This window comes from Durio zibethinus, chromosome 17 (assembly GCF_047325235.1).
Source record: "Durio zibethinus cultivar Kanyao isolate XHJ-2024 chromosome 17, ASM4732523v1, whole genome shotgun sequence".
NCBI lineage: Eukaryota > Viridiplantae > Streptophyta > Magnoliopsida > Malvales > Malvaceae > Durio > Durio zibethinus.
The window spans coordinates 4,431,815-4,448,510 of NC_143178.1; the positions used below are offsets into that span (position 1 = coordinate 4,431,815).

Consider the following 16,696-nt stretch of genomic DNA (forward strand, 5'->3'; position numbering starts at 1 on the left):
ATTCTTAAAAATACATCACCATTAGTCTTAATTGTCGTATTTGTCATCCTATTAGCCATAAATGATGTACCAATAATAATCACCAATAGAACTTGGCAACAGAAAATTTTAAATTCACTAAAAAAGAGATCTATCAGAATATAATTTAATATAATATTTTTCTGATAACCACCTGAAAAATACTTATTGCCACAGCAGATATGAGTAAGATTTAAGAAAGCTGAAGACTGAAGAAGATGGCAGCAAGTGAGGAAGAAATGGATGAAAGCGGGGCTATAAATATCCTCCTACGTTCAGAAGCAAAGTAATTCCTTGATGCCATACTCCTTCCTCTTATGCTCACCAAAATGAACACAAAAGATTGACCAAAAATCTTGGGAGTTCCTTCAATCAGATATTCTTAACTCGACTCCAAGAACATCCTTCACCAACTCATATGTCACAAAAGCAATTGCTATTGATGGAACCACCTGAAGAAGATGGCAAAGAGCTTTTATTGTGGCATAAGTATAAAAAAAAAAAAGTCTCTAAACTAAAATTAAATAATCATCCAAACTCTTATTATTTTTTGTAATCAGTTAAAGTTCTAAAATATTTATTTTTTGTCAACATTCATTTTCGTCTGGTCAATAGCTTAATTAGGTGACAATAAATATTTAAGGACATAATTGGATGAAAATAAATGTTTGAAGGTTCAATTGATTGTATTAAAATAATAGAGGCTTAGATAATTATTTAATTTTTGTTTAAAGGCTTTTTTAAAAAAATATTTTAGCCTTTTATTATTCATGGATGTAAAGTAAAAACGTAAGTATGAACTACAAACACTTTTATTCAAACAGAATGCAAGAAGCTAATGCTCCTATAAAAATGCAATTAATGCAATTAATGATTAAGATGTTAAACTAACCTTCACTGAATTGGGAACCAAACCCTTGTATAATGCTCCAAAACCCTCGTACCGAACTGTTTTCCTGAATGCATCAACCATACCTGTATATTCAAGGGGGGCTTTGCTCTTCCCATCACCAGTGACAACTGAAGCAGCATCTTTCCAGCCCACCATTTGCATTCTACGTCGAATGACATCAAGAGGGTAAGCAACTGTCTGGCCAACAGTTCCAGCTGCAGCCCCACATGCAAGCCTTGTTGTGACACTCAATTCAGAGTCCTCAACTAGCCCGAACGCTTTGCTTTTGATCAACCAGTCTTTCAGAGATTCATAAACTGCAAAGTTAAGACCGACGTAGGGTACCTATAAACATCATAAAAATCGTTTAGGCCTTTGCATACAAACATAAGGAGAAAGATTCTTTCATTATTTAAAGGTCAAAACAGATATAAAGTGAAAATGATCAGATATTGGACTTCCATTGTTTTCCAATGAACAGCTGTATCCAATACAAAAGCAAACAGACACACACAAGTTCAGGCAGACCAGGAATGGAACTCATCGTCCTAGCAGAAGTCTACATCCATCTGAATGCAGATTCTATACTGCAATTGACAGTAAACTATGCAGGCATCCAGAGCACAAAAGTTTTACTTACAACTCCTATTACAGATGGTAACCAGCCTTTGTATAAAGCACGGGGACCTTCTTCTTTTAATACTGTTGAAAGAGCATGGAAGATTCCTCTATACTGGCGAGGTGACTTCTCAGTCTGCCAATATAACATGTGGATGTTAGCTGTCAAAGTGATAAGAAGAGGCAAGCCTGTCCCTAAAGGCGAAATTCAAATAAATTAAGGTCCCAAAAAGAAACTCAAAAAATTACCTGGACAGTTAGACGACCTCGTACCATATCCATTGGATAAGTGGCTGACATGGCAATAATTCCAGCACATGCACCAGCACCAAGGCGTAGAAGTGGAGTAAGTCGAGCATCCTCTGCAAGACGAATTAAACGAAGAAAGTAATAAGTAAATATGCTAACAACAAACATCAATAATTACCATAGAATGCTAACTCATCTTCTTCCACAGGGCCTTATAACAGATCCCATTTTCCCCCATTCAGCACTATTCTAGACAGAAAAAACATGAATTAGTTGAAGCAAGAGAATAGCACTACAGGCACCAATACAAGATTCATTCCCATACTTCACTGGTACTACATGCCAACAGAAAGCATGTATAGATGCACAGCTTTTGTCAATATAATCCAGTTCACTTGTTTCTTTTGACACAAATCAGATTGCAGAACAATAAGTTCACAAGCACGACAAATTCGCCTCAATAATTGCAGAGTCAATGAAATTGAATCATACCAATTAGCTTCAAATCTCAAGAACATTGACAAGTGGTTGAGTGAAAAAGCAAATAATTATAAAGAAAAAAAAAAAGATACAAGCATACCATTTCCTGATAGCTGCCGGTAAAGATATAAAATCCCCCTGCATTCAAAAAGATATAAAATTGAATAGATTAGTTCATACTTTGTATACAGTTATTCAAAAAAAAGTCATCACTTTTTGAACACTAACATGTGCATCCTTTAACTGATGTGGAAAAAAATTGTGATAACAACAACTGCAGGTTAATAGTGAAGAAAAGAAATTCCAAGGCTTACCTAGATGCTTCCTCATAGCTAAAAAACTTCACTGCTGAGTTAGGAATGATGCGAGCACAATTAGTACCATTGCCCTTAAACATTCCCCTGAAACCCTCAGTTTTCCATATATATTTCAAACCCTGGATTGTTCCATTGTATTTTATACTATGAGGATTCTGAACCTGCAGGTTCGAAAAGGAAATCCCATCAGTCTACACTCTATCAAAGAAAGAAACCAATACTATAATGCAGATAATCTAGGAAAAACCTACAACACGTGCAAAGCTCTAACTATTAACACCATTAACAAAACCATGAGTAGACATTAAGTAGAATCTTCACACTAGAAAAATGATGAGACAAATAGTGAAACAGGCATTGGAATATAACCTAATAGCATAAAATAAAATTAGAACTTAATGAATAAGGACCAAATGACTATGATAAAAAAAACTACCTGAAGCAAAATTTTTAATCTTTCTAGGGGAGCAACAGCAGTACGGGACCTGAAATGGATAAGGCATACGCATTCAGTAAATGCAAACTGGCAATGGAAATGGTAAGTCAAGCATGATGCCAATTCCTAACACAATAAAGATACAGCAGTATTACATGATCCTAGCACAAGGTGCAAGCATGTTAAATGAAGAAAACCATCCAAATATCAGCATGGTAATATTTCTCTCTCTGATCTTCCATCAATTCCTACTATTTTTCAGACAACAAAAGTTGCAAGCAAACATTTTAGACAAAGAATGACTATATTCTTGACCTATCAACATCACAAGATTCAATCCTCCCTCAGGTCCTCCATTCAATCCTCACAACTAGCACCAAGACCATAACAGTTACCATCAAATTTCTCAAAGCATCAAATGCCACCATGCTCACTATCACGAAGTTTAAAGACCATTTCAAACTCCCGTACCTCTTACTGAGAGTGGAAATATATGAAAAGAGAGCAACCATATTAACAAGAAAGTCTTGTTAAATACATGAAAACCTATTAAAATCCTAAACTACCAACTCCAGTAAAATCCTAAAAGGGGAAAAGGGGATTTTTCTAAGAAACAAGAAACGTTAAACTATTATTCTATAACAGATTAAATGTTAATTTAAACAAACATTTTGCATCTCGGAGAATTTCCACATCATTAGCAGTTAATACAATACAGTGAACTGCACATGGTTATCATCCCTTCTTCAAAAATACCAGCAAAAAAGAGGTCGCAATTAAATATTTACAAAATCAGAGTATGATTAGAAAAAGAAAAGGTTCAAAATTTAGTAGTTGCAAGAAAGAATTAAACATATAGATAGAGGAAAAAAGAAAGATAATTAGATTTTTCAACCTTCAAAATCAACAAGTTCTATTTAAAAAAATCAGTGCTTTAAGAAACAGGGAAATGAATTCACAAGAAAAATTAATATCAAAAATTGTTTTCTAAAAGTGGAAAAAAAAAATCAGTTGAACAAAGCAAAAACGAAAAGGAAAAAGAAAGCTCCTTTTCGTTGTCAATATTGAAGAAACTAAAACAACATAAAAATTTTCAAAAGAAAGTAAAAATATGGTTTAAATACGTCAATATTTAAAAAAAAAAAAAAGTGGATCTTAGAAAACAAAGGGACTCACACTCCACCGGCAACACCACCAGCAACAAGAGACTTGCAAATACTAAGGAACGCGTGACTCGGCGCTTTAACTCCTTCCCTAGCGAGCTTCGCTTCTTCCGCCAGATTCACGATCGTCGAGACCGCCGACTCACTCCCTTTCACATCCTCAGAAGCCATTTTTCGGGAGAGAGAAGAATAAAATGAAAAAGGAGAAAAAAAAAAAAGCCAGAAAATATATCGCCGTAACCCTAGCTTATCAGTCAAAGTACGGCGTAGACGGGACTCCAGTGATCGGCGAAGAAGAGGATATTCTCTTTCCAGGGATTATGAGAATGAGTGAAGAGCAAGTAAAATTTGTTCAGGACTCGAAAAGAAAAAGGAGGCGCTTTGAAGGAAAATGTAACTGTCGAGAACTTTAACCAACCCTATGCACACTACATAGGTGGAATAGATAAAATATATATATATATATATATATATATTAAAAGAATAAAAAATTATAAATATTTTTAAATACAAAAGAGAAAATTGGTTTTTAAAATAAAAAAAATAAATAAATATGAAATTTCACTTCATTTAAACATGTTGAAAAAAAGTTTGTTTCCTTTTTTTTTTTTTTTAAGGAGGGTTTGTGAAAAAATAAAATGGTTATTTTAAATATTAATTTTCTTCATTTCTTAATCGAAGAACTTCCACAACCAACTACAATTAAAAAGTTTTATTTAAAACGATTATTTCATTTCTTTTTTAAAACTTGAAATACTTTTGCTTCTTTGTCAAAAAATAATAATAATTTTGTAAAAAGTATTATTAGTAATTAAAATTTTTTGGATAATGATGAATGAATTTATGATATATTTTAGTTTATTGATTAATTTATTTGTTTGATTATTTAAGTAAATAATTAAAAAAATTGAATTAATAGGGATAATCTTTTAAGCCAAGGCCACATTAAATTCTTTTTACCCAATTCAATAAGAAAACCTCCAGCAAAAAAAATTCAGTAAAAAATATTAATTAATTGATAAATTACAAATAGTTAGAATTTTTATAAAAGGGTTAAAAAATCTTTCCAATAAAAACTTAATAATCATTTAAGTTTTTGAATTTTTATTATAATAAATTAAATAATTAATTTTTTATTTCAACTCAATTGAACCTTTAATTGGATGAAATTTAGTTACATAATAAATTAAATCAATTAATTTTTGAATCATAATTAATTGAACCTTTAAAGAGATTACAAAGAGAAAGAGGAAAAGAAAATAAAAAAATATTTTATTTAATTTTCATATATATTAATTGTCTTATATGATAAGCATTCTTTTATTTTATTGGTATTATATGAAATTTTATTTTAATTCAAAAAATGTACGGTGTAAAATTTTCATTCAAATAAGGACTTAATTGATTATAAATAAATATTAGAGAGATTAATTGATTACAATAAAAAAATTAAAATTTTGGATTTTTTTTTAATTTCGTGGGTTTTTTTTATATCCTTTAATTTAATCTTTTAATTACAAAGGGTTAAATTAGTTAATAAGGAAAGAAGTTTTCTTTGCAATTCAGATTTAATATTTTTAAGAGAATTTGAATTTAATATTTGTTTAAATAATTTCGAAAATAAAATACTAAATGTATAGCATGGAAGAATGCACTTTTAAAACTATTTTAAACTAAAAAAAAAAAAAAATCATAACTTGTATATATTAAAAAAAAGCTAGTCTTTTTCTTAGCATCACCTAACGCTAACCCTAAGCTAACTTTGAATTTTGCACACTCTTATTTTAAGTTTATATATATATATATTTTTTTTCATTTTTCACATAGGAAGTTCAATTAAACTTTGCTAGCCAATATAAATATCATCGTATGACTCTTGTCTTATTTGGTCAACAAGTAATGTGATTTTATCTCCCAAATCCTTAAATTTCCTTGCTTTATTTTATTTTAACTTTCTTAAACTAATTAATTTTCATTTAATAGTATATCATATAATGAATTTTTAATGTTTAATTTTTTTTCATTTTGATAAGGTTTTCGAACTGCTGCATATATGAGGCTTCCACTTTCCTCTTTTATTCCTTTCCTTTTTTTTTTTCCTTAATCCAAACTTGATGATTTCATCTTTTTTTTTATATTTGAAATTACCAAATATCAAATCCTAATTATTAAAATTAAAAATTCAGCACCTATTTTCTAATTAATATTTGGTGAATGTCACAGACTTCTCATCAAATTATTGCTATCTTATGCCAATAAAAAGAAAAATTTTTCGTCTGATATGGCTCTTAAATTAATATCTCAAGATGAAAGTTTGCACATTAATCTTGGTTTGAACAAAGGGACAAACCTAATACTACAGATAAGAATTTTTTCCACATGCATGGGTTTATCCGTAATATCACTTTCCCTCTCTCTACAAGCTAAAGGTGTGGCTAGTTTGTTATATCGGGTCAGGCTCAGGTCCACAAATTTTATAGGATTCTAACTTCCTGTACATACAGGGACTAGGAAATAATAGAGAAATAGAACTTTCCGATCTGGTTAAAGATAGGAATTAAAGATTTGATGGCTTTATTCAGAGTTTCAAGTTCTGATTCCTGGTCATAATCATGACTTGTCGCTAAAGCTTGTAATTCAATAGTTCAGATAAATACTTTGAGTTCTCAAACGTGTGAAAGCATGTCAGTTTGTTTTTCTTTGGTAAAAATTAGTAATAATCATGATTTCTTGTCAATTGTGGTGATTTTGTTGGTTTTGTCCTCATGAAAGCTGGAAATATAATTCTCTTTTGTGTTAAGCGAGCAGAGTCAAAAACTGGAAGGAATAAAGAACCTAAGGCTTTTCTTTCACTACAAGTTGGAGCTGTGATTTTCCAGCCGTTTGTACGGAAAAAAAAGAAAAAAGGGTTGGGTTGGGTTGGGTTGGTGGGTTATTCTAACGTGTAGTGGGAATGCGATGGATACTATGGCTATGCATGTTTCCATTTTAGCTTTTTTTAGATTCTTGTGCTGAGTGATTATCAATCTGCCCACTTTATCCATTGCTTTGATAATTAAGGACACTTTCCTTCTCTCTTGTTCTTGGCCATTTGCAAGAAGAAGGTTTACAACTGCACTTGCAGAAATGCAAATCATGGGTTAAAACAAGCTAACCCAGGAATTGAAATCTGATCACTTGCTGTGCCAGGTCCGTGCTTTGGCCAAATTTGGCCTTTATTTGCTTCCCATGTGTTTCTGCATAAATATATATACCCTTCGTTAAAACCTCCATCAGTTTTTTTGAGGGTGTGCCTTGATTTGAATAATTTTTAAACTGTACGAAGACTCTTACTGCATATTCCAAGTACTATGATTCAAAACATAAAAGCTGTTCGTCCAGTCCATCAATGATCTGGTCTACTTGTTGGATCATAGTCACAGCTTCGGTTTTAAGTTGGGTGGCAGCGGTCCTTTGATTTAAATTATTATCCATTTTGCCTGGCCCTTCATTCCTATTCATTTCATGAGCAAATGAATTACATCCTGTACTAATTGCATGATTAACGCAACGACTCCAACCATAGCAAGCTGCAAGCCCCAATAACGTTGTTCCAAGCGTTGGAATTTGACTGGTTTTACATCAGCAACAGACATGTGGCATATATTGTCTTAAACAGAGACAAGTTTAAGTGACAACATCATGTCATGTTCTAAAAACAAAACAAAAAGTTTGAGAAGTTTAAGAAACAAATTAGAGCTAGCTGGGGTTGTTGTCCTGGAACCCAATTTAGAGTTTTTCATGGAGAAGAAAATATCAATATTATCAGAACAGAAAAAGGAAAGTGATAGCATATGGAACTGTGGGAGTCCTCTCTAAGATTCATATGAATTGGCTTCATTTGGACATGTCCTGGAGAGGCACACCATGGCCTTGCCAATATCCTGGCAGGTCGATGCAGTTCAGAATCACCCCAAAGCAGAAGAGATCAGATTAGGGGAGAAAATGGCCAATCTCATGTAATAGGGTTGTTCAGACAGTTAAAAAGATGAGTTGTCCTTTCCTTTTAAATGTTAGGTGAAACTTGTATGAAAGGTTTTAAAATTTTCATATCGAACTTGCCCGTCTGAAATGGTAATAGCTTCAAGAGCTGAACAAGATTCTCAGTTGTTTCCTTGCATCCCACAGAGTAAATGAATTTATTGCTTCATTTAAGAGGCAGGAAGGGAAGAGGTCAATGCCCAAACAAATGAAAAGGATAGTGTGAGAGATCATGGGTGGGAAGCAGATGCAGATTATTTCATTTTGCAAAGCTCCTGATCAACCTTGAAGTTCTACCTCTTTAATAGTATTGTATTGTGAAACCTAATTGCATAAAGTTTTTTTTTTATTTTTTTTGGTAGAAACATGGAACCAGATAAATTGCATGAAGTTTTATGCATAGAAATGGGTCACTGTCAGCCAAGAGCTAGCCTGGCCATTAGTGAAAAGTTAGCAAACCAGGGAATAGCAAGTATTATAATCATTAAAACATACTGCATATGTTTACAATAATCAGATGTTAAGTTGTCTTTTGGGATCTGAAAACTAAAAAAGAAGAGAGAGAGAGAGAGAGAGAGAGAGAGAGAGAGAATTGCCACTATTGTCTGTACCCAATGTTTGCCGACAGAGAACACTGTTCTCTTTGCTAGAATAATGTTTATTTTATTAAAAAAAATTTAAGAGTGAAAGAGATTAATTCATTTTTAAAGTTAGAATAAAATTGTCAAATTATAAATAGATATATAAATCTTTCGAAACTTGTTTAATTTAAAACATCGTCTATCAATAAAAAATTATAAAAATTTAAATTTAAATACTTTGTATCCAAAATTTAAATTTTAATTACTTATGTTAATCATTATCGACTAGAATAATGGTTTTGCTGTTCAGGAAGCACTTAGATTTTACCACAAGATTAAAATTTGGCAGCAAATATTAACCAGAAAGAGAGTGAAAGGGGGGGGGGGGGGGGGCGATGGTTAGAAGAGGTTAGGGATGTAAATGATTAATTAGTACTCTTAAGTTACTCGGGTTCGATTTAAAAAAAATTTAAATTCAGTTCGATTGTTATTGAATTAAGTTTGAGTTTGAGTAACTCGATTTATCGATCGAGTCGAATTTGAATATTCTTATATTCGATTCGAGTAGCTCGCGAGCTTAATCGAACTTTTATATTTAAATATATTTTTATTATTTTAATTAATAAAATATTTTAAATTCGAGTTCGAACATGAATAATCAAACTCTTGTCAAACATACGAATCGAGCTTATTTTTACATATTAATCGAACGAACTCGAATAGTTCAAATTCGATAACGAATCGAACTCGAGCTTAAAAAATAAAACTCGATCAAGTTCGAATCGAATATCGAGCCTCGAATTGTGAGTTAAGCTTGAATTTTTTACTATTCGACTCGATTCGACTCGACTCGATTACATCCCTAAAAGAAGTGAAACTTTTCGAGTTGGATAACTTTCATCTTATTAATTCCTAAATTTAAATAACGATTTCTGTTTCCTATTTTCTTGCATTTGACAAAAAATTAGCCAGTTCTTAGGATGTATGAATGAAGCATTGGCTCGAATCATGAAAAATAATATGAACAACAGTCCTTGTGCCATTTAAAATGTTTTTGTGAAAAACAAAGAATCACATCATATGTTCATAGTAACATAATTATTTGAATGAAACATCCTCATTCAAGTATTAATTACCAAAGAGTTTAAAGAATTTAAACACATAATTTTTTTTAAATAAATAAAAGTTAAAGAGTTAAAAAAATAAATTAAAAAAATTAGTCGACCCAAATTTTCTTTTTAAAAAAATTACTTTCTTTTAATGACTGTGAACATACAATCATTAACCAGTAATCCAAGCTGTCATAGCCGCCACCTGCTAAAATAATAATATAACAAAGTTAACAAAGATTAATAATTACTTAATAATTGAAAAAAAAAAAAGAAAAGAAACGCATCTATAAAAAAAAATTAATACTCATCGTCTGTTCATAAAATCATACCGTAATAAAACCATGTAATAAATGACAGAATCTGAATTCCGGGCTCAATAATTTGGATTTCGACTCACTACCCAGATTTAGAGAAGCACCCAAAAAAGTGCTACCATTTCAGTTTTCTGGAACAAAACAAAGCAGGAAAAGGGGGAAAGAAAAAATGAGAGTGAACTGGAAGTCATGGTCTCTGAACAAGTCACTTGCTTGTAAAGCTTGCAGTTGCCATTCTCTTAGTGGGTCTTGCTTTTAGGCTCTTCGTTTCTCGTTCTAAAGTATTTGCATCTGATTTAGAATCTCCTGTGTTGGAGAAAGAACAAGTTCAAGAGCCACACTTGAAACCACCTGTCCCTGTTGAAATACCTGAAAATGAAGATCAGATACCTCTAGGTAACCAAATTTGGGTCTTTCCCCCCTTTTTTTTTTTATGTTGTTTCTTTTCGTTGACATGGAATCACCTATCAGTAGAGTTGGTATTCTGAGATCTGCTGATCTACTACTTAAAATATTGCTTTTGATTAGAAATATTGAAAATTTGATGGATGTCTTCCAAGTTGATTTATTTGGTGTAGAATGCTGGCATTTTTATGGACCTTGTTCTGATTATTTTGTAACTATTCTTTTTAATTGATTGATATTGTTCAGTGTCTTTTGTTTCCGCCATTTTAGTGTCTATAATTTGTGAATTACTGGTACTAATTGTTAATGAAACTGTCCTTTTTACGGGAATGAGTAATGAAACTTCTTCTCAGTATTGTGATACGGCATTTGTTTAATTGATTGATATTGGCATCCATAATTTATTGCCACTAATACTTTTGTTATTGACATCTCACATACAAGATTTTTTTTATTCTTTTGGTTTTATTGTTGTGGCTTAATCATTTAAACTTATGGTTGCACCAGATATTATTACAGAAAAGTGTGATCTCTTTACAGGGTATTGGATTCCCAATCCCTCAGGCCCGACTTACACAAACGAGAGCTGCCCCTTGATAGAAGGTCATCAGAATTGTATGAGGAATGGGCACCCTGATTCTGGGTACCTATACTGGAAGTGGAACCCCCGTGACTGTCAGTTACCTCGATTTAATGCGGGGAAATTTCTGGAGTTGATGAGAAATAAAGCATGGGCTTTGATTGGCGATTCCATATCTCGCAACCATGTGCAGTCACTGCTGTGCATGCTCTCAACAGTATGTGTTTTGATAGTTATAGCAAATTTTAACACCGCCCTTGGGTGGTATAAAGTGCAAATGAATCTGGCTTCCCTCGCCTCAACTTTCCTTTTTATCTTAAGAATCATATGGTTATCTGTCTACTTATTATGCTAGTAAAAAATCAAGATTAATCCTGTCTTTCCGCTCATAGAAGGAAAATGATAAAAGTAGTTATCTTGGGTTTCTTGAGGGGAAATGAGAATAGTGGCTAGCAGAGCTACTTTGTTATCATAGCTAGGTTTTGATCCCGGGACCTGTCATTATGGGCTGACCATGCTTCTGCTGGCCACTCTGATCTGCTGGTTTTATATTGCCAAACATACTAGTTCAACTAGATGGTGAGGAATGTATCTTAGTGTAGAAACTGTTTAGTGTTTGCTAGTTTTTATTACACTTTTCCCTCTGCAACCTATTTTAAGGGTTGCAACAATGTCATTGAACTTATTAATTTGAGTGCCTTGGACAGGATTATCATTTGATTTTGTGGTAAAAGTAAGCTATTTTAGCGCTTCATTGCTCATGTGCTAACCACATCTATACTCCTATGTAGTTTTTTGGTTATTGTATCCTCACTAGTCGATATGCTGGCTTGGTAACTAATATGACCAACTTAATTACTAGGCTCGCATGAATGATGACTAATGCACTTTGACGTTAAACTAAAAAGATCAGGAAATTTGGGGATTTTGTTGAATCCTGTGAAAGTGTTTGCGCTGCATTTTCTAAGGGTTGCATGTGAAAGATTTTCCAAATCAACATTCGTATCTGCTTTGTTTTTCATCCGTAATGTGTTGTTCTGTGTTGGGTTATTATTGATGTTTACTTTTCCATAAAACATTCAGGTTGAACAACCTGTTGAAGTTTACCATGATGAGGAGTACAAAACAAAGAGGTGGTATTTCCCGTCATACAATTTCACGGTATCAAATATTTGGTCTCCTTTTCTTGTGAAGGCTGCTATTTTTGAAGACAACAACGGGGTTTCTACGGCTGAAGTTCAGCTGCATCTGGACAAACTTGATAAGAAATGGACAGATGTCTATCAGAGCTTAGATTACATGATAATCTCTACTGGATAATGGTTCCTCAAGGCTGCAATCTATCATGAGAATGACACAATTGTTGGCTGCCATATATGCCCAGGAAAAAACCTGACGGAGTTAGGATTCGTCTATGCTTACAACGAAACCCTCCACCGTGTCATGGACTTCATTGCAACATCAAAGCATAAGGGCTTGATCTTTTTTAGGACGTCCACGCCAGATCACTTTGAGAATGGGGAATGGCATAACAGAGGGACTTGTCCAAAGACAACACCAACTAAAGAAGGAGAGATTGAAATAAAGGACTTGAACAGAATTCTACGTAACGCTGAATTGGAAGAGTTTGAGAAGGCAGCAGCAAAAGCTGCTGATAATGAGGTGACTCTTAAGCTTCTTGACTTCACTAATCTCTTATTATTGAGGCCAGATGGACACCCGGGTCCATACCGCCAGTTTCAGCCATTTGCAGAGAACAAAACAGCAGTCGTGCAGAACGACTGTCTACATTGGTGTTTACCTGGACCAACGGACTTCTGGAATGATGTGATTATGGAGATGGTGGTCAATGGTTAATAAAAACAAACAAAAAAAAATTTGCCTGAGCCATTTTGGAGGTTGATTTGTCTCAGAAATTTTAGCAGTTGCAAGCCTGAGGTGATGCTTCTTCATAGCTGTTAGATGAACCATGGCATTTTTATCAAATGAATGCCACAGGTTGTCTGTTTCCCTCTGCCGACTCGTACATATTTCTCTGGATCATACAGGTTATTAGATTGGAATAGAGATCATGAATATATTAATCATACCTGTTTGTAATTTATGCATTAGCAATAGTAACTTCGATTCTTAAAATTTAGTGATTGCCGTTTGTTGTATACATAATTTGAGAATTTGAACTTTTAACACAATATATATTGCATTAGCATGGGCCATCTCCATGTTCATTGAAAAGAAAATCAGATACTTTTCCTAATTTTTGGTCCCAAAATTTTAGCCTTTTAACCTCAAATCTGCTTTTCACAATCTGGGAATTATCAATTATGTCAAGGTTACTTAAAACGCTCAAGAAATTAATGGAGGCTCTTATAAAATGGCAATAATTATTTCCTTTATGATAATAAATAATCCCAACAATCCCTTCAACGGTCAAAAATATTTTAAACCTGGACGCCACGCCCCTCCTAAATCCCAAAAACTTATTTTTGAATTTGAAAAATCAGACCGTTGCATCAGACCGTTGCGCTTCCCTCATCCCCTTTATAAACCCACGGCTCTTCTCTTATCTAACGTATTCATATCTCAAGAAACTCTTCATCTGTAAACTTATTTTTCCCTTCCCAAAAAATGGCTGATACAGCGGTTGTTGTGCCCAAGAAATCAAGAAACAATGGAAGAAAAGCCTTGAAACAAAAAAATCCATCTACAAATGATGCTAATATTTTGGCACAAAAGCTTTCGCAGGCTTCCCCAACTCCAATTCCTTCTCCAATGGAAGCCGAAAAAGAGAACCATGAGGGACTCTCTCAACCTCTCACTTCTCCCAAGAAAGGGAAGGCCGCTGCGAAAGGGAAACAGACAAAGCAGCAGCAGCAGTCTTTCGAGAAAGACTTGCAAGAAATGCAAGATATGTTGCAGAAGTTGAGGATAGAGAAGGAGAAGACTGAGGAGTTATTGAAGGAGAAAGATGAGATGTTGAAGATGAAGGATGAAGAGCTTGAGACCAAGGGAAAAGAGCAAGAGAAATTGCACATGGAGTTGAAGAAATTGCAGAAAATGAAGGAGTTCAAGCCCACTATGGTACTTTATTTTTCTGTTCTTCATTTGTTTGGCTTTTCTTTCTTGATATAAATTTTGGATGATTCTTATTGCTGTTCTGTTCCCTCTTCAGACTTTCCCAATTGCTCAGTCCTTGAAAGACAAGGAACAGGACAAGAAAGAGAAGAAGAAAAAGGGAGGCCCTGAAAAGAAAAGGCCTTCTCCACCTTACATCTTATGGTGCAAAGATCAATGGAATGAGGTAGATAACTGAATACTGAAGATTTTGAAATTTTCTTTTTGTGACCAGTTTCAATTGTCCATCATTTGCTAATTTGGGGGATTCTTGTTTTAGGTCAAGAGGGAGAAACCAGAGGCAGATTTCAAAGAGGTCTCAAACATTTTGGGTGCAAAATGGAAGACAGTCACCGCTGAAGAAAAGAAGCCTTATGAGGAGAAATATCAGGCTGAGAAGGAAGCTTATTTGCAGGTGATTGCAAAAGAGAAGCGTGAGAGTGAAGCCATGAAGCTCTTGGAAGATGAGCATAAGCAGAAGACTGCTATGGAGTTACTTGAACAATATGTGCAGTTCAAACAGGAAGCAGAGAAAGATACCAAGAAGACCAAGAAAGAAAGGGATCCTTTGAAACCAAAGCAACCAATGTCAGCATTTTTCTTGTTCTCCAACGAGAGGAGGGCAGCTCTTTTAACAGAGAACAATAACGTTTTGGAGGTTGCAAAAATCGCTGGCGAAGAATGGAAGAACATGACTGAAGAACAAAGACGACCTTATGAAGAGGTAGGTCATCTACAGAAAAAGACTCGAATATCCATAACAGTTTCACATTCTTGATTAGAGCTCTCATGGTTTTTTTGTGAATTGCAGATGGCAAAGAAGAACAAAGAAAAATACATGCAGGAAATGGAGGTTTACAAGCAGAAAAAGGAGGAAGAAGCTCTGAGTCTTAGAAAGGAAGAGGAGGAGACGATGAAACTTCAGAAACAAGAAGCTCTTCAGCTGCTTAAGAAGAAAGAGAAGACAGAGAATATTATTAAGAAGACCAAGGAGAAACGTCAGAAGAAGAAGCAGCAGAACTCTGACCCTAACAAGCCCAAGAAGCCTGCATCTTCATTCCTCTTGTTCAGCAAAGAAGCAAGGAAAACGCTGATGCAAGAGCGACAAGGAATCAACAATTCTACACTTAATGCCCTGATTTCAGTGAAATGGAAGGTATGATATATTATCCTAAATCACCATTTCGGACTGTAAATTTGTAACTATCATTTCACTCTCATCGGGTTTGTTGTTTTTGCTTTTGGGTTATAGGAACTTAGTGAGGAAGAGAAGAATGGTTGGAATGCCAAAGCAGCTGAAGCCATGGAAGCATACAAGAAAGAATTGGAAGAATACAACAAATCTGCCGCAGCAGCTGCGGAGAACTAGTAGCAACACTGAAGGCTAAAATTTTGCTCTATTGATGTTCAAGTTTGTCGAACATCATCAGTACTTTTGATAGCTGTTCGGATCTGATTGTTTTTTAGCATTCTGATACTTCTCTAACTGCAATTAAGATCTAGTTCAATCCAATGTTTCTTTGGTTGATGCTGTCCCATGGAACCATTTTTCTGGTTTATTACTGCTTTATAGCAACAAATCGTATTGGCTCGAGAAATATGATTAGAATTTGGAAGCATTTTGATTTTGAGTACTTTTCACTAATCTAGCCTGCGCAATTACGGCACGTACTAGTAGCAACACTGCAACACTGAAGGCTAAAATTTTGCTCTATTGATGTTCAAGTTTGTTGAACATCATCAGTCCTTTTTTGATAGCTGTTCGGATCTGATTGTTTTTTAACATTCTGATACTGTCCAATTAAGATCTAATGTTTCTTCGGTTGATGCTGTCCCATGGAACCATTTTTCTGGTTCATTACTGCTTTACAGCAACAAATCGTATTGGCTCATGATTAGAATATGAAAACATTTTGATTTTGAGTACTTTTCACTAATCTAGCCTGCGCAATTACGGCACGTTACTAGTAGCAACACTGCAACACTGAAGGCTAAAATTTTGCTCTATTGATGTTCAACAAACTTGAACATCATCAGTCCTTTTTTTGATAGCTGTTCGGATCTGATTGTTTTTTAACATTCTGATACTTCTCTGACTGCAATTAAGATCTAGTTCAATCCAATGTTTCTTCGGTTGATGCTGTCCCATGGAACCATTTTTCTGGTTCATTACTGCTTTACAGCAACAAATCGTATTGGCTCATGATTAGAATATGAAAACATTTTGATTTTGAGTACTTTTCACTAATCTAGCCTGCGCAATTACGGCACGTTACTAGTAGCAACACTGCAACACTGAAGCACGTTACTAGTAGCAACACTGCAACACTGAAGGCTAAAATTTTGCTCTATTGATGTTCAACAAACTTGAACATCATCAGTCCTTTTTTTGATAGC

At 34.1% G+C, this 16,696-nt stretch overlaps 2 protein-coding genes and 1 pseudogene across 3 annotated transcripts; 2 read left to right on the top strand and 1 right to left on the bottom strand.

Moving 5' to 3' along the window:
• Positions 1-92: 92 nt before the first annotated feature.
• Positions 93-4,600, bottom strand: LOC111278758 (mitochondrial adenine nucleotide transporter ADNT1-like). Its single transcript, XM_022865385.2, has 8 exons — positions 4,187-4,600; positions 3,011-3,059; positions 2,572-2,735; positions 2,358-2,395; positions 1,778-1,890; positions 1,551-1,664; positions 911-1,255; positions 93-470 (listed from the first exon to the last, which is right to left on the bottom strand). Exons 1-8 carry the CDS (start codon positions 4,342-4,344, stop codon positions 387-389), a joined length of 1,065 nt encoding a protein of 354 aa, XP_022721120.1. The 5' UTR covers positions 4,345-4,600; the 3' UTR covers positions 93-386.
• Positions 4,601-10,002: 5,402 nt separating this feature from the next.
• On the top strand, positions 10,003-13,392 carry LOC111287204 (protein trichome birefringence-like 23; annotated as a pseudogene). Its single transcript, XR_016329088.1, has 3 exons — positions 10,003-10,596; positions 11,113-11,402; positions 12,269-13,392. The product of XR_016329088.1 is annotated as a protein trichome birefringence-like 23 (transcript).
• A 365-nt stretch (positions 13,393-13,757) lies between these two features.
• LOC111287209 (high mobility group B protein 6-like) lies at positions 13,758-15,930 on the top strand. Its single transcript, XM_022877564.2, has 5 exons — positions 13,758-14,266; positions 14,358-14,486; positions 14,580-15,023; positions 15,111-15,455; positions 15,552-15,930. The coding sequence occupies exons 1-5, from the start codon at positions 13,814-13,816 to the stop codon at positions 15,666-15,668; spliced, it is 1,488 nt and encodes a 495-aa protein (XP_022733299.2). The 5' UTR covers positions 13,758-13,813; the 3' UTR covers positions 15,669-15,930.
• The last annotated feature ends 766 nt before the right edge of the window (positions 15,931-16,696 follow it).

Bases quoted from the DNA above. Each gene is read 5' to 3' on its own strand.
- LOC111278758 (XM_022865385.2), bottom strand. From the start codon at position 4,344: ATGGCTTCTGAGGATGTGAAAGGGAGTGAGTCGGCGGTCTCGACGATC. The intron at 3,060-4,186 runs GTGAGTCCCTTT...TATCCATTTCAG, and splicing joins GGTGGTGTTGCCGGTGGAGT to GTCCCGTACTGCTGTTGCTC. The intron at 1,891-2,357 runs GTATGCTTGTAT...TTCGTCTTGCAG, and splicing joins CCGGCAGCTATCAGGAAATG to AGGATGCTCGACTTACTCCA.
- LOC111287209 (XM_022877564.2), top strand. From the start codon at position 13,814: ATGGCTGATACAGCGGTTGTTGTGCCCAAGAAATCAAGAAACAATGGA. The intron at 14,487-14,579 runs GTAGATAACTGA...TTCTTGTTTTAG, and splicing joins GCAAAGATCAATGGAATGAG to GTCAAGAGGGAGAAACCAGA. The intron at 15,024-15,110 runs GTAGGTCATCTA...TGTGAATTGCAG, and splicing joins AAAGACGACCTTATGAAGAG to ATGGCAAAGAAGAACAAAGA.